Here is a 23,186-nt window from a genome sequence, read left to right as displayed (position 1 = left end):
CACCAAAATTGCTAAATATTATCATAATGGTAAACTGCATTTCATTAGATTTTGCACTTTTTCACAAAACAAACAAGTTTTTTTCTAAAATTTTATAGCTCAAATATATTTAAGTGAGAAAATAATTGTCCCGTTAATTAGTTGGAGCCATATCTACTAGGCAGAGGCAAAGAGTCAGTCATCATGCTCAGCCCCCCTTTGCTATCTCACCACTGCTATCTTCTGTTTTGTTATGACTGCACAGTACACATTTTGTCATTCAAATCATTGGCTTTTTGTGACATCATGAGTTACACTTATTATAGTCCTTCAGCTGATTGCATGTATAACTCTTAACACAGGGGACATTGGCTACAGTCAAATTCTTCTGCTGATGCACTTTTCTATTTTACAAACAAGCTTTACACCCAGCTATAGCAGTACATCCACATGCACGTGGATATAACTGAACTTTCTTGAAAATAGGCTTAAAGCATAACTTGGTGTATTTTTATTTTATTATTTTAATACAGTATAATTATTATAATACAATGTTAAACATTATTAATTCATATACATTTTATATATAGTCCTTATTTGGCTCCAAAGAAAAATCTGTACGTTTATTTATTTACTGTTTAAAACTGATTTCTGTATATTAATGTAAAGTCAATAATTAGGTGACCGAGTCAAAGTTAGTAAAAGGTTCATCCTACACTTTGATTATTGCTCAATTGACGAAATTACGATCGCACGTGAAGGCAGCACCGGGCCTGTATCCTCTCTAGTTCCTGTAAGGGAAGCTCAGTCAGCTGTCACAATCCAGAGAGGCGAGAAGAGGGACCACAGACGAGGAGAAACACACAACAAGAGCTAAAATGTCTAGTTTTTCCAACAAGTTTAGCGCCTACACGATGACACAGCTCAACGAGATCCTGGAGGACGACGACAAACTCACGAAAATGGTCCAAGAGATGGACGAGGTATGTTAAGCTAGGGGCTTTTGTAGTCCCAATGTTAGCTATTGACTCCTTTTTCTCGGTCACTGTTTTTTCCTTAGCCCTTTGTTGTTGTGCTTTCCCAACATACGCTCGGTAACGGTCACGGAAACGGTTGCTTCGAATAACGTTCAGGATTTTGTAACACATACGTGTTGTCAACGGAACTTTAACGTTCCGAAACACGAAGTAGTGGGTTACAAATCGTTAACCTTGGGACGGAGCAGGGGGAAGCATTGTCTCAAGTTTTAACACACGAGGATTCCCGGTTTGTGCTAAAAAAAAAAAAAAAAAAAAGTACTTCCCTACACGAGATAAGCTCGTTAGTGTTCAATAATATAATAAAATATATTATTTTAATGACCGTGCTAATGCTGAGTAAATTTCAGTAAACATAATTTAAGCATTGGCCTAGCTTCGACACTCTGTCAGGGTCAGGTCGTCGTGCCAAACTTCACTCACATATTTACCAATTTAAGACTGACTTCTGTCGGCGCAGATTGGCCGTTTCCGAGGAAAACAGCACTGAACACCCTTATCTGAAATATGCCTGGTTCACTCTGCACTCACACCCTAATGAAGACTTGAACCACTACATCAAAGGAGGTTTTATTAGTGCTGTGTTGTGGAATCAGGCTATAAATGCCTAATTCACCACATTACCTCATACATTCAGAGCTAGTTTTAAAGTATGCAGCATGACACATGTTTTTGATGCAGTTGGCAAAGTAAGTATTAACTGACATTTTCAGAGTTGCCTTTCTATACAGGCCACTGGCTCATATCAGGACTCTGGCTTTGCTCCAGTAGCATAAGGGCTCAGCAATTCCCAATCAATGTGTACCTGCTGTATCATAAGTCTGTCCTTGTCACGATAAGCAGCTGATAAGCCTGAGTTTTTCCATACACGGAGTGATTACAAGCCACAGTCCTTAGAAAGGTTTCACCGCAGACAGAATTTTGATATATCAAGACAGAGGGCTGACAGATTAGTAGGATTTTTATACCGGATTTGTGCTTGTGATTATTTCCCATCATGCTGCTCCTTCCAGTGTGGGTTTTAATCTACGCTAAATCAGCCCCACCAGCATTCTCCCACCGTACTGATTCTCTTTTTCTTTTTTACTGTCAAGTGAAAACTCTTCAGGAAAAACTTTCTTCCTCCCTTCCTCACCCTACAGCCTGGAGTTGATCAGTAATTACAAATGTTAAACATTGTCAGGACAGGAATTTTTCTTGTCTGTTGTCATGGTGCTGTGGAAAGAGTCTGTCTCCTCAGACATGAGAAACTACCACAGCAAGCTACTTTACATCATCATAAGTGCACCAGATCTATTTCATCTCGCAAAAGCCGGAAGAACACAGTCTGGTATTGTTAGTGATTTGGATGAATGTTGTGCCGTGATGTCGCCTTTTGTGTTGTCAGTTCTGTTTTTGATCCACACCCTGTCCGGTTGTCTCCATGGTTTCGTTTTCCTCTTCGCATAGGTTATGGAGAGGGAGGGACTTGTTTTCTGCAATGACACAGCAGGTGTTGACTTAAGTTAGTCACAAGATTATTGCAGTCATAGAAGAGACTCAGCCAAGTGAAGACATGCCTGAGCCAAAGGTGGAACTGTCTGGGGAGTTCTTCCTTTATAATAGATTAAATGGAAACAAAGACAGTGGGTGTCATAAGGCATTTAGTGAAACCTGAGAATGCTGAGAAGCACTGAGCATACAGCTGTAGTGTATGGACACAAACCCTTCCCTCAGATGTAGACACACATGCTTGGCTGTAGGCAATAATCTCATTTTGCAAAACACACACTGACGGCCACGCATGTGAAGCCTTTTGAATAATGCAAATAGCGCTGTCACGAATTTGTTTAGATTCACTGTTTCCTTTTTTTTCTCATGAATTGACCTTAAATGTGAAATACCTGCATGTACTAGGTGCCACTAATGTTTTGCCACAGCATACTCTAATGCGACTTCTGTGTATGAATGTATGTGTGTGATAGTCGGCTAATTGCAGCTCATATTCTGAAGAAAGCTCAAGCTGCAATGACTATTTTTAGAAATGTAGGATTGCTGTTTTGATAACCTACCTTTTGAGTGTCCACTGGGCTAAAGCCAAATGATCTTGATGTGAAGATGACCCAGTTTACAATGTCACCATGATGTTTCAGCTCATTTAAGCTTTTTTATACATGTGGAAGTGAGTTAAGGTTAAGCTAAGCACCGTCTCACCCCTTTGCCTTCTTATCTTTTTCAGGTCTTTACTAATCCTGGAATGGCTTTTATGTATTTATGAATTTATGAGTAGAAGGATATAATAACATCTTGGTGCATAAATGTCTAATGCGCTGGTTAATTGCTGAAGATTCAAACATTTCATGCTCTTCTAATTATATAAATTATAGCTCTACCAATACTGGTCTTTTGAGGCCGATACTTATCGACATTTGTTATCTGATAATGATATATCAGACGATACTACACCAAGCATTCTTGATACAGATTCTTTATTCGGATGTGAAGGGATAGGAAAAGTTTGACGCAGGTCTGTCCCAGTCTGGATCAGCTGATCAGTCAGCAGATGAAATCTTGTATGTGACAGATGACAAGGGGGACATGCCAGTAAATGAAAAGCTTTACCTGAAGTTGGTTTCATTATGCAAAGTTCACTCATTTCCAGTCTCTTATATAGGCTATACAGTCCACATTGGTCGAGACTCTCCACCCAGAATCTCAACCTTTTTTGCCTTTTCAGTACAAATGTCTCTGTATATGAACAGTACAAGCTGCTGGTTGCCATCCTTGTTTGTTTTGGTGCAAGAACTTGTGACAATTTGTGTTTTCGCAGGATTTGCGGGGGTTGTCATCACTGACCAGTGTTTCAGTGTGTTGTCTGGTGTATTAACCCAGTTGTAAGGTTAATGCTCTTCTCTGAATGTCAAAGACTGAAAAATCAGTTCAGGTTGAAGGAAAAAATCTTGAGGTGTGATTTTTCCTGTCTTTAGCTTTGTCCCAAGCTTTAGATTTGTTTTTTACACAAACTTCTACTCAGGCTACATCCACAGTAATACGTTTAGTTTTGAAATGCATCAGTTTTGCTACATTTGCACCTGGTGTTCACACTACTGCTGAGTTTTTGAGCCCCTAAAACTGAGACTTTTGGAAATGCTGCTGGCCCCATTTTAGTTTATAAACTCCGGGGTTGCGCTATAGTCTGGTCGGACAGAAACTGAGACCTTTGGAAAAAATGATGCAGACACCAACATTCGTCTCCTGATTGGGACTTATCAGCTTCGCCTACAAGTGGTGAACACCACATGGATAACGAATTATAAGCGTTTCTGACCACATAGTCTTTGCTAGCAGCTGTTGTGCAGTTCAGTTCTGCATTTGCTGTTCCTTGATTGGAGAGACAACTGGAGAGTAAAAAAACTTTAGTGTGGACGGAGATCATTTCTGATATGGAGCTAAAATGTTGGTCTGGATGGAGATTATTTTCATTTTAAAATGCTGTTTTAAAATGAAAACCTTTTAGTATGGACGTAACCTAAGATACATACAAAGCAGGACATTTACAGTGTAAAAACTTGTCAGTTGTCTTGGGTGAATAAACTTTGTAACAGTGACACTGTCTGGGATTTACCTCAAAACTGGCATTTCTGTGTAGTTTCTTGAAACTCATCGATCAACACCTGTAATGATATACATCTGCAACAAGCTAATACCAGCTGGTATGTCAGCCTGTCTGATTGCTTGCCTTTAGCTTCAATACTGAGATTTATATACTTTACTCAAAGAAAATTTGATGGTTTTGGCCAAAATCAGAGACTCAGGAGACCAGCACCTGTTCACGTTTGTAGTTCAGAGTCCTCAAGCCAAAGTTAGCTTTCATGCTCCTTCGGTTTCTCACTTCTGTAACAATTATTTTTCTTTGCGAGTGGAGTAATACAGTGACCTGTATCTAAATGTGGGTTATTACACCAGCTCTCCAAAATTCAGGTCTATGGTCCATTCAGAGTAGCTCTTAACCTACATTTCCTGTGATTATTCCAGCGTTTTTATGGAGAGAGTGGAACACTGGAGAGCATTTCCGCCAGCAAACAATTATGTGTTTGGTTTGACAGAACAAGCCTGCAGTTATGGATGCTATTTAAAGGTCTGCTTCTTCAGCGGGCCACGATGAATGAGCAGATCAGCTTTTGCAAAAGGGAGGTATGTCACCTCAGGATATGATGGCTCCAATTGTAGCGGTAATAGACATCATTTAGCTGCTTTTCCTCTATGAAATGTTTTCTCTGTTGAAACAAACAACGCTGCCTCACATTTAGAAACTATTCCATAATCACCCTCCACACTTTAGTGTATATTTAGATTTTCCTACATGTTCTCACCCTATCCTGGTAATTTTTTTACACTGAACAACATGTTGGGTGGTTGTGTGAAATGAGTCATTTGAGAAGAAGGAAGTAGCTGGGGAGCTTTTTTGATTAAATCCCCCACTTGTTCTCACTGTAGCATGTTGTTCTTCCCACTTGTCTTAATTTTCTCAGTTCAAACTCGCATGAAAATGACGCTCCACCAATTTTAGCATGAGGTTCAGTTAACTCATCAGAAGGAGGGAGGACTGCTCAGCTTTTAAAACAGGTTTCGAGGGAGGTTCCTAAAGTGTGGACAAAATAGCCATAACAAAAATTTGCATTACATACTACAGGTGTGGGGATTGAGTATTTATGAGGCAGTGAAAGATGCTGTTGACTTGGATTATAGGAAATGTAGGATGCAATGTTTTTGCAGCCTGACCCATACTAGAGACTAAGCGTTAGGATATCTCAGCCTCTGCTGCTACAGTTTTAATGTGTCTTTGGGGAAACATAAAGTCTTAACTTAATGGTAGTGCAATACTAAATATAATGAAGTACCTATTTAAGTGTTATATCTGATTTTAACATAGAATTAAATGACTTGTGTAGTGTAATGCTCAAAAATGATGAGTTTAGCTCTTGTTTCCCTTGTGTCCTCTTTAAGACTCTTAGAGCTAATCTCAGTGTACTGTTCACTGTACCTAGTGTTTGTTATACATGAAGTAGTGATGGGTGAACAAGAGAATGTGTCAGCACGCACAACAGCAGGGTCCAGATACTGGCACACGTGATAGAATTACTGCTATGATTTACAGACAGGTGACAAATCAAAGGAAAAACCTGCAAAATGAGTGAAGAAACAGGATGATATTTCTTCCATCCACGGGGCACAAGGGCTCACTCAATAGTTTGAGTATGAAAATTATATGAATCATATGCTGCAGCCTTCACAGTCACCAGATCTCAACCCAGTTGAAGAAGAATGGTGTTCATCCATCCATTACAGTTCTTTTAGAATCAATGCCAAGGAAGCTGCTCCGGTGGCAAGTGGAGGCCCAACTCCTTACTAAGACACTTTCTTGGTTTTTCTTTCAATTTTTATCCGTTTGTATGTTATTTGATCCACCTGTGGTTTTCCTGCCATGACATGTCAGATGGCTGTTGTTAAACAGGTCTGTTGTTTAGTAACGCAGTAGCAATTATAACTGGATGAGTCAGTGCCCAGGTGCTGTTTGTCCCCTGCTGCTCTGAAGTGCTTAATGCTGTTTAAGGTGAAGTTTGTCAGGTTATGTTTTGTATTTTCTTCTGTAACCAGATAACAAATAACAAATTATTACTGTTTTTGCAGGAATTTTAAGTTTAAAATATATCTCAATTTTTGTCCAAATTTATTTTATTATCTTTAATTTGCTGGAGAGTTTAAAAAAATTATCACATGATAAAGGGTTGTAAAAGAAATCAAGTTAACCAGGGTTTTCGTTTCTACTTATAAAGATGCAGATCTTAAACAGTTCTATGAAACATTGTGGTCATGACAAAATATGTGACGAGGATTGTGGGAGTTGTGTGAAAACAGGCAGTTAAAGTGCGATGATTCATAGTTAATATTCACTACAATAACAATACAATACAATAGATGCTTCACATAATAAAGGTGAAGCTATAAAAACATCACTTATTTTTTTTGTTTTCTGTTATAGATGCATGAGGTCCAGCAGAGCAAGGAGACCACACTGGTCAACAACCGAACCCTGGCTGAGCAGAACCTCGCCCTGCAGCCCAGACTGGAGCACAAGAAGGAGCAGCTCACCAAGAGCTACAGCTGTCTTCAGGAGAACTTTGAGTCTTATCAGCTTCGCAAGTCCACCCTAGGTACAGCATCTGTGTGTCAGCTATGGCAGACTGAGAAACATTTTTTATTGATTAGATGATCTCAGTGTCTTGAATTTTTAATGTTACCCAGCTCTTAAGAAATTTGAACACAGTCTTATCCGTGAAGTCATTGATAACTGATACATCAGTAAGTGGACGCAGGAAACAGAGCACAAGGCACAATACACAAAGTACATAACCAGTTCCAACCTACTTTTTACTTTGTGATACAGACAGTTTTACCAAAATGCATATTATACCCAGATATCATTATAATAACTGACAACATAACTGTAAATAGATGTTTATGATATTTCTTAATTGCAATTCAGATTGTAATCAGAAGGCAGAAGTTAAATTAGATCATTAAGATTATTTTGATAGAACATCTGTGATCCAAAGTAGAAACACTGGGATGTTATATGCTGTGCCTCTTAACCACTTGGCCACCGGCATGCCCTGGAACTTCTGATCCCCCAGGCCTGCTGGATGCCCCATTTAGCTAATACTCTTGCTTTGATGATGTACCATTAAAATAGGACTGCAACTAGCAATTATTTTCATTATCAGTCCATTAAGTTTCTCCATAAATCAACGAATGGCTTGGCCTATAAAACATTAGCTAAGGTCTTTAGAGGTGTTATTTGGCCAAAAACACAACAAAGCTATTCTGGAGAGCTGCAACAATTAGTTGAGAATTGTTAACACCGCTACAGTGCCGTGAAATCGCAATTACACACTTGGAAAAGTGGTGACACACAGCGACACCTGTCTGAGGTGAATGAGGGAGAGAGAAAGAGGAGAAAAAGAGAGAGAAAGGTAGATTTAACTACCTATCATTAAGTTTGATATATTTTTTACTCTGCCGGCATATTATGCATAGCACCCAGGTACAACAAAACACTTTGTGGTCGAACTGGCCACCGGGCATTACCTGGTGAGCCGCTACATCGGTTTTTACATGGTCTGGACTAGGCCCACATTGATTATTCAAATGTGGGGGTGTGGCCACATTTCAATAATTTTCCCAGAAGAAATATGAATACTCCTTGGTTCCACATCCCCAATTTACAGAGCTGTTTTTCTTTTCAAAGAAATATCACGTAAACTGAAGACATTACATGGCCTCTGAGAAATTGTGAACAGCATTTTTTCACAACCTTTTAACATTTCATAGACTTAATGTTTGCAGTACGAACAGACTTTCACATAAAATTGAACTGGCTCATCATTTTAGTGCTACATTAAAACATTCAGTATGATAACACTGATCATATCAAGACATCAGGTGATTGCAATTGTCTGCTTCCAGTTTAAAATGAACCATTGCATGCCAGTTATTGGAAGCTGAGCTGTTACATAATGTTTTTTTCCCCACACTGTTTGTTCTTATTTTGTGTGAATGCACGCTGAAGAGACCTGTTCCACCAGTTCCCACATGTCCCATCGCAGGCTGCAGCAGCCCTGTTACCAGAAGGCCTGTCCTCATGTTGCTGCAGGAGCTGAAATTTAATTCTGTTCGGGTTGAGCAAGTTCCAGATCTGATTTGGATCTCCACTGTAGGATATAAAGGCTTACAGGGCTGTATTATCCCTCACAGACACACCTTCACAGTACTTCCTAGTGTGTGAAGAAGACGGAGTGACGATACTTGTGACCTTGTTGACGCAGTGGTTGCCAAGCAGCCTTCTCAAAATAGCATGCCAGCCATTCACTACTCTGCTAGGCTGATAAAAGTTTGACTTTGCCTCCTCCTCTGCAAGACATGCACACTCTGAATGGCTTGTTGTAGTTCAGTAACATATGCACACATATTTCCATGTTGTCTTGTCACTTAAGGCTTTTAGACAATAATGACAGTCTTAACTTCACTATCAGAAGCAGTCTGCAGAACAGTCCAGACCCCTGTCTTAGTGGACAGCATCTCTCATACAGGAGAGATGATGCAGCAGTCTGTGGTTTTGTTTGTTGTCAGCAAACGATGGCTTTTGTCGAATGTAGGTTATCCAGCGTTCCCCCGCCCCCCGCCTTCTATGCACTGGCCGTCCTAGTTGTGGATTTGCTGTAGAGCAGCTGGGGAAGGACAGCGATGCTCAGAGCTGAGAGAACTGTGGCTGTTTGACCCAGATGAAAGATTTAACGAAGAGTAGCTCGCTGCGCTGTTGTTTGCATACAGTTACACCATCAGCCCCGCCCCCTTCCATCCTTTCTCTAGGAAATGTGTGGCCTCTGCATTACCCTTCACTGTCCGTTAGGCTCTGGAGGCCAAAATGGCAGGGTTGCTGCCTTTCACCCCCACCACCTCCATCCACCATCCACTGCCTCTGAGAATGGCAGCCCACAGTGGGCCATTGTGCTGCCAGGCAAGCTGGTGTAAAACAACCTCAGTGGGTGGGAGGGAGTGGTGGATGATGGGATCGGCAGGCAGGAGAGTTGGGAATCTGTCAGAGAGAGAGCAGGGCAGTGAGGCAGGCCAAAAACTGAGGCTCACAGCAGAGGTCGACGGGGATTCATTTACTAAATGGCTGTCTCATGATCTGCAGGCCCAGACTGTGCGTTGTGCGCTCGGCAGGCTCTCTGCTCGGCCAGAGAATCGCAGCTTTGTGTGGAGGAGTGTTGCTGATATGCCTGAGAGTCCACCCTGTTATGAAATGAGAGCGAGACAGAAAGGAATGGGAGTTCACCTCGGAAAAAGGCTTTGTGTCAAGAATGAAGTCCCTGTCTTTGAAGGTTTTCTATTCAATTTGTTCTTGTGTCAGTAAAATTTGGCAAACCAACGTGAGGTTTTGGGATCTAGTGCCAACAATTCTGAGATAAATTTTTGGATTACTAGTAAATCGTCCCAATTTTACAGAAATCTTGGTTTGGCCAGTTGTTGTTTCTGTAATCCCTCAAAAATATTTTCTAGGTTTATTATAGTAAAGTTTATAATAAAGTTAATTCATGTTTTCCCAGTGAATGAGCTGTAAGTGACACCAACATGATAAAGGTGTGTGAACACTGTACCAAAGTGAGAGGAGGGTAGAGGAGCATGTAACTTGGCCATACCTTTTGTCAACACCTGATCTTTATTTTCTTTTGCCTTTCACGCGCTTATTCACCATCACTCATTTTCCCTTTTTAACCCTTGTTTAACCAGAGAAGCTGTTAAATTCACAGTTAACAGTGACATCAGAGAGCTGTAGTTTAGCCAAGTCATAATTAAGGTCATACCAGTGACGGCTTTTTAACATTGGACAAAACTTCCTGTATAGAAATAGAACCTATTTTCCCGTGTACCATAGAAAAACAATTCGTGAAGCTACATTTCTTTCTGTCCTGAATTATGGTGATGTAATGTATATATATGCTGCTGTTACCACACTTAGATGCTGTAAATTAATCTGCTCTTAGATTTATCCCTGGGGATACCTACAATACCCATCATTGTACTCTGTATGAAACGGTTGGCTGGTCCTGTCTCTCTGTGAGTAGAGATCAACACTGGTACATATTTATTTGCAAAGCACTTTTAAATAAATTACCAAATGACCTCAATGTAGGTGCTTACCAAACCTGCTCTCAGGATTGGATTAAACTCTGAACTTGGAAAGGATGCTTTTAGGTTTTGACTCATGGAATAACTTAATAAAGTTTTTGAATATAATTATTTTTATTAGGAATAGATCAAATTGTACAAAACTGAATGATTATAATGAGAAAAATTATTATGGTTACCAGTATTATCGCGGTGTTGTTAAAATGTGCTGAAAATGTTCAAAAAGCAGAAACAAACACAAATTAGCAGCACTTTTTGTTTGCATGTAAACATTAAAATAACAACATTCCTAACACATCTGTGTCACAAATGAGAACAAAACACCAGTAGGAGTGTCGAATCTCACCATCATTGAAATATAAATAATTAAAAATGAACAAAGGTTGATGAGGATGACATCATTTAAAACTTGCGTTGCAAGTGAAGTACAGTACCTGTAAAGGAGGTTCTCTTTGATTATGAATAGTATTTGTGTTACTATTTTGGATTAAACTAATGAGCCCGATGGAGCTGAAGACATTCAACATGAATAATGGATGTTTGAGACCAGAAACATTGTTCCTGTATTACACTCAGTGTCCAGTGCATAAATTAGTTGCTCCAGATCTTTGTTCGCTGGGTTGTCATGAACAGAGGGAAGCCTAGAATAGCATATCAGGTTAGACTGGAGTCTCTCCTGTAGTTAGAGCTCTAATATATTGTAGTCTGGGCTTGGTGGAATGTAGGTGAGTTGACAAAGTGAACATCAGTAACTAATGGTGTGTGATGGCTCTCACTGCCAGTGTGCCACCGTGTGTATGCAGCTCCAGCTCCAGTTGGTGCTGGTGACTTTCAGTCCATCTTAGGAACACAAACAAAACAGGCTTCCTCCTTGGAGACAGCAAGTTGGTTTCAGTTGACTCAGTGGGGCTTTGCGAGTTCACAGCAAACAGAGAGGCGTCATGGCTGTTTGGATGACTGGCAGATTTCACATATCCTGCTTCAGCTTTGTGTGACAGGCCCATTAAAACCTGTTATTACCAACAGTTCGTTTCGTTTGTTTTGTTTTTTTTTCTAGCAAATGAGCTCCTTGGTTAATTTAGGCATGGATCACACTTAATCTAGAATACATCTGTGCTGCTTCAGGCAATTTATAAACAGAACACGAGAATCCTGTGTGAAGAGATAGCGTAAAAGAGGTGAGGAATTGTAGTATTGTAATAGTAAAAATGTTGTTGTGGCTCTGGTTCACTGACAAAAACGACGAATGTATCAAAACAGAGTAAAATAAGTGCAAGGTTTAGTACAGTATGCAACACCTTTATTACGACAGAGTGTAGTAACATATTAATTCTATCAGAAGCACCTGAGCATTAAAAGTATGATGCAGGACTTGAAAATTAGTGACAAGAGGATTGAATATAATTTCACATCGGTCCAGCATTTGTTTATGGAGTGATGCATGCTAACAGTGTTTACATGTGTGGTGGATGGTATGAAAATACTGAGTAAACAGTTCCTCTGGATCTGCTGCCACTCTTGTTGTCACACAATGTTAAGACTGATGGGTAAAAAAAAAGCTGGACATGCCTTCACTCAGTTCAGGTCCAACCGAATAAAAACATTTGTGTTGTTATTCTCTCTTTAAATTTAACAGACCACAAGTCAGGAAACACCTCCCTGGACACTTTGCTGGCCCTGCTGCAGGCGGAGGGAGCCAAAATAGAGGAGGAGACAGAGGTAAGTATTCTCCTGCTCTCTCCATGGATGACTTCATGTATCCCTCACTGACACCAGTCAGTAATTCATATACCTGCCTTTCCCGTTGTTGAGGACCTCTCCTACAGAGGCTTCATTGTTCAGAGCTGTAGCTTGAGACCATGTGGGCAGCAGACAGGCTGAGTAACATAGACGTCACAATTTTGATCACTTAAACAGCTACCTGTCTTCTCAGCATTTTTGAGCTGTCAATCAAACTATTGAGCTTTGTTTTTAGAAATGTTTTTAGTAGAAAATACTACGAGGGCATCACCTGGGTTTGGTGATGAAACAGTTTATTCAATCTCCTGAATTCTGGCGTCACCTACTACGACACTGTCATCTAAAAAACCTCAACCGTGTGTAGGCTCATTTCTACATATGGAATCAAAGTGATCAAATTCTTCTAGTGTGTGAGAATCGTTACCATGGAAACTGTTTATAGTGATCACTTCTGTTTGGGTCAAATTGATCACTTTTTTTTTATTTCTCATGCAGATTAGCATCTAACTGACATTTGTAGTTTTGACATGAATATAAAGTAATGAAACGGACAGCTTCACTATTTACTGATCTAAAGATAAAATAACAAATCACCTGCTCCAAGCCTGGTCTGAATGAGTGAAGGAATTACACTCCACTCATATAACACACCTGCTGCTGTGAGAGAGCGGGCACAGTAATTACACAATGTAAAAGTCCCAATACGTGAGCAGAGCAGGAACAGATGGGCAAAATCTCACACACACACACACACACACACACACACACACACACACACACACGAACACACACGAACGCACACACGCACACAGTGATGACAGGCAGAGACGGTCGTTACACACTGTGGCTCCAAAAACCTTGTACAATTAAGTTAGAAGAGCCTCGGCATACGACAGCTTGCAGCAGTAATAGGCTACAACAGTTCTAATTTTCATTCCATATGTTGTAATGTTTGAAAAAGCCCCAAAATGAACACTGTAAGTGGACGACTTCATTAAAATAAGCAAGTTATTTAACAGCATTTGTACAGCAATGATTCTGTCCCAAGCATTTTGATCCATATAAGCAGTTGATCACTGTAACCATGATCACTGTAAGCGGTTTCTACTGTATTGAGAACCACTGCTGACCATGAGGACCAACACACCCCTACACCCCTTGTGGGACATATAGTATATAGAGTATAACTGTGGGTAAACGGATTCCAACATTACAGACATACAAATCAACTCATCATCAACTCATGTCATCATAAATAAACTATCATTTCTGTGAGTGTGTATTCAAAAAAACAAAACAAAGAAAACAATGTAACAAATTCTTTGACAGTGAAAATACGCCATTAATACCTTTAGTCCCTCTACGTCACTGAGCACATGTGACATTCAGCTGTACTCCAACTGTTGAAAGAGCAACCATCAAAAAGCAAATTGATAATTTATGAATTACATTGAAGTGGTAAGCTTGTAATTGTCTTTGTTGTGTACTGCAGTTCTTTACTTGAACGTCACGTAAGTCATCAGTCATTTCACCAGATAAGCCACTGTCACATAAAACAACATTAGAAGTGATAAAGTTTTCCATTATATAGCAGGTTATAATTGGTAGCTACGGCCCTGACCACATTTCAGTAAAAGCCAGATCTCTGTATTGTAGGGAATGTCGATCAGTTGTGTGCACCACATCACACATGGTGTAACCGCATTCTAACGTAATAACGATTCTATGACGACACATAAAGTGTGGAAACACTAAATGCTTTATGACTAAATGAGATACAACAGCAGTAACAACGCAGGGAGACGCATGACTGGCTTTGTTCCTTTGTGATTTTCCCTGGGTGCTATTTCCATCTTCATGACTCATGTTGGCTCTCAACCTGGTGTTGAATAAGAGTCAGAAGGGACTTCTCTATCCTCCCTCTAAAACTGTCTCAAATCTCTTCACCTCTCTCAACAGAATATGGCTGATTCATTCCTGGATGGGGACATGACCCTGGATGCCTTCATCGATGCTTATCAGAGCAAGAGGAAGCTGGCCCACTTGAGAAGGGTGAAAATCGAGAAGCTGCAGGAGATGGTGCTGAAGGGACAGCGGCTCCCCCAGGCGCTGGTTCCCGCCTCCCGATCTCAGGATGTGTCAGCAGCAGCCTCCCTCCTCACTGAGGCCAGTAACGGTTCCTCCCCTGTCCCCCAGCCCAGGAGGAAACCCCCACCTCCTCCATCCCAGCCAGCCCCAATTCTAAATCCAAATCCAGCTGCAACCGCTGCCCCCCAGCCTTCTGTCTTCTACTCATCGCCATACCCGCCAATTCCTCCCAGAACAGGCCAGCCCTTCCCCAGCGTCTCCTCTGGCTACCCCACCCATTTCCTCTCTCAGTACCCCCCTGCTTTGCCACAGAGGCCCCCTCCTCGTATGGCCCCGCAGCCTGGCTTCATCATGCAGTAAATAAAAGCAGTTACCACTCAGAGGACACGGTGTGTGTCGTGGACTTCTCACCACTGAAACTCTGGGAAGTATTTCTCTATGTCGTCTGCCTTCTTTGATTACGACCAATCACGACACAGGAAGGCAGACCTGCACTGGCTGGTCTGGTCACGTTCAGCTGAAGCAGATCTCCAATAATCTCTGTGGATTTGTGCTCACCTCTCACTCCCATCAACACTCCCAACTAACAAAAAGACGTGACAAGATCGGCCTGGACTCTCACTAGCCCGAGTCCCCTCAGAGGAGGGGCCCACCGCAGGCTGTAGTGAAACAAGTGTCAGTCTACGGTCACTGAGCTGGGACTTGTCATATCTCAGCACTTCCTGTCCCCAGGCAGTGCCCTCAGCTCTGCTGACCCATTAGTTTTCAGTCTCTCACCTCCCTTCAAACATATTCCTTAAGCTTTTATGGAACACTTAAGTCATTCAAAAAAGGGTTTGATTTGTCATTTCCATCTGCAGCATACTAATTTACTGGTATCGTATATGCAAGCAAAGAGAGACCCTAATTACTGTGCAGTTCTGATGAAAATATCTTTCCCAGAATATATTCAGGCGAAACTGCATCTATGCTGTGATTTTTTCTGTTTTAATATAAAAATTCACAAGGTACATAGGAATATTTGAATTTCAGCATCTTTTTATGATATAGTACTAATGGAGTTATGTTAAAAATAGCCAGGATAGACTGATTAACATGTAACGGAGGGCTTTGGTTGATGTATCTCTTCTTCAGTATCTGCATGTGTCTAAAGAGAGTCCAGAGCTGCTTGGTTCGAGATGGCTGACTCTTGCACTTGGTCCATCTCAGGGCAGAAGTCAAAAAGGGAGTCAAAGGAGAGGATTATTGGCTGAACCATTATAATGAATCACTAAGCCTTTAGAGCCTTGCCTGAAATGAAGGATTAATGTATAGCCATACAGTACACTTCAGATGTGTGTTGTTTTTCTGTGGGTTCCTGCTGTAATGCAACACTCCTTTATGATGTCCATTGTCTCTAACACCCTCAGTTAGAATTGGAAATTATGCTGACAGTTCTTTGGGTCTCATACATGTGGTTCTGTTCAGTTTTCGGAGACACTGAGCACCAAAGACTTTCCACAACACGCTGTGTTCTAAGTTTTTGCTACAGTCTTTTTTGATATATCATTATGTATAAGTGAACCATTTAGTGAGACACTCCATTGTTCCCAACATATCTGTTTGTGATGTTAGGCTGAAACACTTCTTTTTTTCTTTTTTCTTTTTTTTTTGTAACCATGCGAGTCAGATTTCTTCAAGAGAAACTTGCAAAATCAGTCTTGCGTTTGCTTTGGGAGGAAACTTTTTTTCCCTGGTGCGATTAGAAACTCACTTGTTTTCCTCCTGACTGCTGTCGCTGTGCACTGTTGAAGAGCCACGAGTGCCTACACTTGAAGTGACGTTAATCACGTCTGTTAATCCTCCACCTCCCCCATAAAATGAAAAACAGACCTAGCATTTGGTCTTCTCCTCCTGCTACTGATTTCATGTTCCACCAGAAGGTAGAAAAAGACAGCGTAGTGTCTGACTGTCGGTCTTTCAGGTTTTGCTTTCTCGCTAGAAGCAGAAGGCCAGAATAGAGCGACACTGTACATGTGCCAGAGAGACAAGAGACACCCTCAGGCTGTGTGCCTAATGGTGCTAGTGCTTCTCTTCCATTCTTCCTCCATTGTATTGAGGTTTGCCTGGGGTGAATTCAGAGATTTTTGCATGTTGTTGTTGCTGTTTTTTTTTATTGGTTAAGTATCAGGGCTCTGAAATGTTTTGTCATATCTTGGTGATAGTACTTCACTTAAGGGCAAAGAAGTGGAACAGAGAATGGACAAAGCATACTTACCAGCAGGCAAAACTACAGAAGAAGCAGAAGCTAAAGCATCGATGTCTTGTTGAACCAGCATTTCTAACAACTAACAATTGATAATTCTTTTGTGCATGGCCTTTGCTCTTTGTGTTCAGTCTGAAGACTCCTCTTCAGTACTTCTTCTTTTTTTTTTTTTTTTTTTAGCTGTTGAGCTGCTTTTTACATTTGAACTGATCCACTGTATCCATGGTTTTATATGTGGTTGGTGATATTTTCAGTGTAATGTTGTAGGTATTTACTTATAATGAATGTTTAAGTGGAATTTAATGCTATTTTCCAGTTAAATAAATCTCAAATTTTTGTATCTGTTTCTGTCCAGTTGTTTTATTATTACACAGTGAAGATATCTGACTATCTTACTTCTCACTTAGTGTGTCAGTAGTCTCCAGTAGGCTTGTTTCACACAATGGGTTGCACTGAGCAGCAACCTGTTCGAAAATGAAACAAGACAGCCACCTAGTGTTTCTAGGCTGGTAATGAATTAAATGTCCCACTGTTGCTGGGGAAACAAACAAAAAAAATCATTTCACAGTGCCCTGAGCTGTAAAAGGTTGCTGGGCATCTCTTACAATGTGAAGACAGTTGTATTATTCATCATATCAATACATTTATAAATTTATCTCTACTCTATATCTAATGCTAACAGTGCAAGATGGTGGGCATACTTAGTTAATAGGAAAACTGTCAAATTAGTAACTTTGCCAGGACTTTATATATCCTTTACAAATGGAAAGGAGTGCAAAGTCCTTGAGTAATTTATTAATCTGGAGTTTCTCTCCTGTTTGATTTTAATCATCATCTCACCTTGTAAAATTATATTTGGATTTAATTGATAATAAGTATTATAACAGCTACAGTTATGTTTATCTACTGGAATATGACTATATCAATGTAGTGAAGACCCAACATTAACTGTGGAAACAACTTGTGGTTTTGAATGCACCCAAGCCCCATTTCAAGGGGTTAAAAATTTAAAGTTCGCCTCAGGTAAAACTACCAGTGACCCATCTGAGTCTTGATGTTACTTGTAAATCCACTGGATTATATATTAATTCAAATTAAACAACTATGCATCTTCTGAAGTACTTTTCCAAGCCGTTATCATCATTATCATCTGCAGACCCACCCACCTCAATAGTGGCATTGTTTGAGAATGGGCGTTTCCTGTGGCTGCCTTTATAGCCTGTAAACAAGCCACTTAGAGAATATTATTTATTCATCTTCAGATATCAGTTTTTGATTGGATTGGTCGAACCAATCGAGTTAAACATCATTATTTTTCTCTATGCTTATTTATTCAAACTTGAAAATGAACTGGGTTGAGTTAAAACAGAAAAAAAGTAATGAAACGTTCATATGCAGTTAGGAAATTGTTTAACAATGATTATCAAATCTAATAATATATACACTGACATATTCAACTCTTGCTTTAGAAGCCTTATCTCCAGTGCAGCAGTATTTACGGGTATTTACCATCTTTTATGTTCACTCATATGCAGCCACCACCACCAGGGACCCACTGGTCACTGTGAAGGTTTGTGTTTTTGAACACACCCCTAGCCCACGTGTTACGTTTCCATAGTCACGTCACATCGGCTCCACCATGTTGTAGGAAATCCACAGCTGGTTCTTACTCACTGTCAGATTAGAGTTTAATCTGAGGAGGAGGATACACTGTCAAGACGCTGTCCGCATCTTGGAAAGACTCTCGGTGTTTTTTCTACTAAATAAAGGCGCCTTTACTTGCAGCTGTCATTTCGTCTGCAGTTTCCGGCCTGTACATAGAAGATGAAACGCCAGTCTTCCGTTGCTGTCTTTGCCTGTCCGCCGACTTGCCAATACGTTAAGATGTTAGCTGGCTAACTAGCTGAAAAAGAGCAACTAAATCGGATTAGCTGCTAACAGCAACCTCCCTTTAGGTAACATCCAGGTATTATTTGCTATACTTGACAACTGTTACACAGCAAACGGTCGCCTCTGTTTATTTTTGTTTTTATCACATTTTTACAACAGTGTCAAGATTACTACTTTGTGCTTTAAGTATTCGCTGGCATTAATGTTGCTGCAAGATAGCTAGGTTATTAGCTAGTCGAAACACAAGAAGGGCTGGAGCTCCTTCGCTAGCTATTCTCCAGTGTTTGTTGGTAAGAGCAGACCCTAAAACTAGTGCCTCCGACCCCAACCGTAAGTCAAGACGGAGCTGACGGCCAGACTAAGGTGCTAGCTTGTCCTCAGGCTAGCTGGCAAAGAGAGCTGTACAAGATTTTAACCTCGAAATTAGCCTCCAGTCGAAGCAAAGATGTCAGGAAAAGACAAAGAAAAACAGGAGAAACAGTCCACAACAGAGCGGCTGATAAAAGGTGAGTGTTGGATCGGTACAGTGCTCGCATCCTAAATCCTCTGACTGATAGCTAACACATGAATTGAAAGCCACCTGTAGAGTTGAGAATAACTTTGTCTAAAATCTTTCCTCTCGAGCAGGCGAGTGGGGAAAATATATCAGGACAGTATGTGCACATATAACAAAAGTTGTATATATTTAATTATCTTTTTTTCTGTGTGTTCTCTGCAATAGTCTGATCTATGGGGGCTTCAAAGCAATTCCCCTTTACCAGGAGATGCTCAGTTACCAGTGGATGAGGTTGAATCTGTTTTTCATGGTTGCTAAGGATAGAACTTTATAAAGGTATCATCTCCATAGTTCTCCTCTGGTATATGAAATACACCACTTCTCAGCAGCAGAGATCAAAGGCGAGAAGTTTGTCCTATATGGGTGCCCAATCTCCTTGACATTTAGGATGGATGAAATCTTAATTCATGAGGCAGTTGCTCACTCACAGGGATACCCACAGTCTGCTCAGGTTACCAGCAGAGCTTGACAAGATGGATTCCTTCACACTGAGGTCGTGGCTCATTCGACATACAGGACACCATTTGTTGTGTCTACCCGAGACAGAACAGGCACAGCCAAGTCGGAGGTAGCTTCCCGAGAGAGAGAACTCAACCCCACCCCTGCCATCCACCACTACTACTTAATGCCAATGCAGCCCACATCTCTGTCTGTCTGCAAGGGCACTGGAAGAGTGTCCTGCCAGGGGACTGGAATGCTGAAGTGTGAGCCAGTGGGTAGAGGGTGAGTTAATTGTGGAAAGAATCTCCCCAGTGATGTTCCCAACATGGCCAGCCACATGGTGGAGAGAGAATAAGAATGTGGCAGGAGACAAGACAGAAGAAATGTAGACTGGGGTAAAGACAACCCTGCTTTAGGTTGCAACTCCAAACTATACCAAAATGAAAGTGTGAATATCACCAAAGATTTAGTTAAAACATGTGAGCCCTTCAAAATCCTTATAGGTTGAAGCTTGGTGTATGCTGCAGTGATGTTTCCAGTGTAACTGGTGACTATAAGAGGGCTTAACTGGTAGACTGCCTAAGACTAATGCTGCTCTGGTTGTGTAAGTCAACAGTTAAGCTGCTGAGTATTGCAGTTGACCTGGAAGCTCAGTCATTTTGGTCATTTGATCTGATGTTTCCTCCCTGTGTGATTACACTGCAGACTAATAGGTGTATGGTGCCACGGGTACTTAGTGAAGACTTGGCTGAGCTACACTTGGTTTTTGAAACCGTTGTTGCTTGTGACAAAGATTCACGTCATCTTTTGATATAAATTGAACTGGATTGTTGCCGTGTTTTAAAGCCAACCCCCTGTGTCTAAAATCAAAGAGAGGCCAGAGGGGAGTATATGCCCGTACTACCACACCACACGATTGACTGACAGAGATGACAAATAAACCTGAGGCCTGGCCATTTAGCTTGCGAGGGTAATGCATTCACTGATAATTAGAGCAATCTGAAGTGGACTTCATGATTCATCCAGCCACAGTCTGCTCCATTCATCTCTACCCAGCCGCATCTTTGTAATTCAATCCTGCCCCATTGTGTTGATTTTGAAACAATAGCGAAAATATTCTAGACGCTGGCTCATATCACTGTCCAAAACATTATCCTCGGTGGGCAGGATGGTAGATAGTAGTGTCTTTGTTTCTTGAGTCGTTTGTTGTCATGCCAGACAGTGTGGGTGTTGATGCAGTGCAGCACTGTGTGCCTGTGGTTTTGAAGAGTTCATCAAACATTAATGCTAATTAGACCAGGCAGGCTCTAATAAGAAGCCAGTCTCATGGTTGTGGCAGCTTTTCGCTTATAACAAAACATTTTTTTTCATTGGGTTATGTGTTGGAAAAAAAACGAGTCACTTTGTCTGCACCGTGGTTTTCTTTCAGCTCACAGTGTTGTCTGTTTGGATTGAGTGATGCCAGAGATTCATTACTATCTGTGTTTGAACAGACCGGTCCAGCGTTGACTGTACAAGCAGAATGACCCAGAATTTATTATTATTGTTAGTATTATTATTATTATTGAGGTGGCAGGGGGATCATTCCTGTTGAAGTAAATGGAGTGTTCAGTTCTTTGGCTTTTAGACCAGCTATTATTGTGCAGCATATGTAATTACTGCCAGCCTTCAGGTCAGTTAAATTTGGTCAGCATGGCTTTTTCCACAAAATGTTTCAAGGTCTAACTCATGCCCATTATGTATTCTATTCTGTGTCATAATGTTTTCATGGAGCTTTGTTCGTACTGGAGCCTTCCTTCAATGTGACGAGGCCTTTAAGTAAACAGCCCCTGAATCTGGAAGCCCTTGCTAATAGAGGCTTTACCTAATCTGTTCTTAAGGCTCATACCTCACCTTACAGCTCTCTCCGCAGCCATGCCTCGTAGGCCTGGGAGCACTTACTGTTTATTTATACCACACTGGTCAACGCATGACAGCTTGTTCTCAGCACAGGCTAGCCAAGTTGGAGCTGTGCTCTAGCCTTTCAACTGCAGGCCAGACTAGTCTGTGGCCTAACTAACATCAGTTACCTTCCTCTCCTACGCTGAGTCAAACAGCACCTGCAGCACCACTTTCACAGCCTTTTTTTTTTATTGCACCAGCAATAAAACACAGTGTCAAATATCAGAAGACTGTAATATATTTCTCAAGTCCAGATGTCTGTACAATCCTGAGTGAGAAATACATTAGGCTACCTCTGCACTCAGGCATCGCATCACTGAGTAGCAAACACACCCACACTAAAAACTCATTAACGCTTTTTTTCATAGTGCACTTTGATTTGCTCTGTGTGGGTGTGACAACACTCTCAGACTGCCTCTCTCTCATTTATTGTTCATTGCCACCACACCACTTATCACACAAGTACTGCTGATCTACACGAGCTGATATAAGTACTTGAGTCAGATTTAATGCCACAGGGTATCCTGTGCACTGACCTGTGAATGGATTTGAATGATATCAGGAATCCAGGATGAAACCATCTGCACAAGTGTGTCCTCTGGTGAAGTTTTCTTTCTGATTAGCTGTACAAAGGCAGTCATTTTTCATCTTATATTATTATATTTTTTCTGTTTTATTGTTTTAGGATGCCTTACAAACAGTGATCTAGCTTTCCACCATATTTCATTTGTGCCATACTGTATTCGGTGTGTGCCTGGCCTGTTATTAGGCATATCAGCTGTAATCCCTTTTACCTCACTGGCCCTGGAAGTGAGAGGGCTTGGATCACACTCTACTATTGTTTTGAACAAGCGCAGCTTAGTCGGCAACTATCTGCTCCTGGAGTTTTATGACCAGATGAAGCTGCTGCCAGTGTCACAGTACGGATCTGCACAGACACTTTGGCACAAAGTTAAATTTTAGCCTTTTTGTTTGTGATATTTATAAAATCTTGCATCCTATCATTAACTGCACTAATGTGCCATTTAGGACAAATTATGCTTTTCTAATTATGTGTGGTGAGTTTGTATGAAAACGCACAGTGTTCCTCATTTCATCTGTAGTTGCTGTATTCACAGTAAACTAATGTTTTCACTGCCCCTCTCTTCTACTGCTGCATCCTCTATTAGACTGATAAATTTTGCAGTTTTACTTGTTGCACACTTGACAGTGTTTTGATCATGAAGCTCTCAGGTCTCAGCCTCGAAAGCTCTGACCTTTCTGGTGACGGTAAAAGGATTGTGTAGGTGGTGTGGAGCAGATTACTGAGGGAGGGTGGGTCAAGTGAAGTGCGGGGCTTCTTACTGTCTTGCGCATCTCTCGCATGGCATTATGTAGGTGTATGCATCCCTCCTCCTGTGCCAGTAATTTCATATTGGCTCAGGCAATGCAAATGTCAGCGGTCGTGATTACAACTTAATTAAATGCAGCAAATTCTCCAAGTTTGTTTCAGGGGTCATATCCTTTTATATTTTACTGGTATGAAATTAAAATCTTT

At 40.9% G+C, this 23,186-nt stretch overlaps 2 protein-coding genes across 4 annotated transcripts in view; both read left to right on the top strand.

Annotated features, from left to right (window-relative positions):
- Window positions 1–792: 792 nt before the first annotated feature.
- Window positions 793–17,161, top strand: vps37ba (VPS37B subunit of ESCRT-I a). Its single transcript, XM_023397736.2, has 4 exons — window positions 793–962; window positions 7,039–7,210; window positions 12,385–12,467; window positions 14,448–17,161. Exons 1-4 carry the CDS (start codon window positions 858–860, stop codon window positions 14,934–14,936), a joined length of 849 nt encoding a protein of 282 aa, XP_023253504.1. The 5' UTR covers window positions 793–857; the 3' UTR covers window positions 14,937–17,161.
- Window positions 17,162–18,477: 1,316 nt separating this feature from the next.
- Window positions 18,478–23,186, top strand: part of ppp3cca (protein phosphatase 3, catalytic subunit, gamma isozyme, a) — a 30,197-nt gene continuing 25,488 nt past the window's right edge. For all 3 annotated transcript variants that reach the window (XM_023397716.2, XM_023397715.2, XM_023397714.2), the window contains exon 1: window positions 18,478–19,217. In XM_023397716.2, coding sequence (XP_023253484.1) covers window positions 19,157–19,217 — 61 coding nt within the window. In that variant the 5' untranslated portion in view covers window positions 18,478–19,156. The remainder of the gene's footprint in view (window positions 19,218–23,186) is intronic.

This window comes from Seriola lalandi, unplaced genomic scaffold, assembly GCF_002814215.2.
Source record: "Seriola lalandi dorsalis isolate HSWRI2012SDOR001 ecotype SW California unplaced genomic scaffold, Sedor1 jcf7180002054883, whole genome shotgun sequence".
Lineage (NCBI taxonomy): Eukaryota > Metazoa > Chordata > Actinopteri > Carangiformes > Carangidae > Seriola > Seriola lalandi.
Note: the sequence above shows the minus strand (reverse complement) of the source record. Positions and strands in the feature narration are given on the sequence as shown.

What these genes read in the sequence shown, in the direction of transcription:
- vps37ba (XM_023397736.2), top strand. Translation starts at nt 858, where the DNA reads ATGTCTAGTTTTTCCAACAAGTTTAGCGCCTACACGATGACACAGCTC. An exon ending in TGGTCCAAGAGATGGACGAG is followed by an intron (nt 963 to 7,038) that starts GTATGTTAAGCT and finishes TTTCTGTTATAG; the next exon opens with ATGCATGAGGTCCAGCAGAG. An exon ending in AAATAGAGGAGGAGACAGAG is followed by an intron (nt 12,468 to 14,447) that starts GTAAGTATTCTC and finishes CTCTCTCAACAG; the next exon opens with AATATGGCTGATTCATTCCT.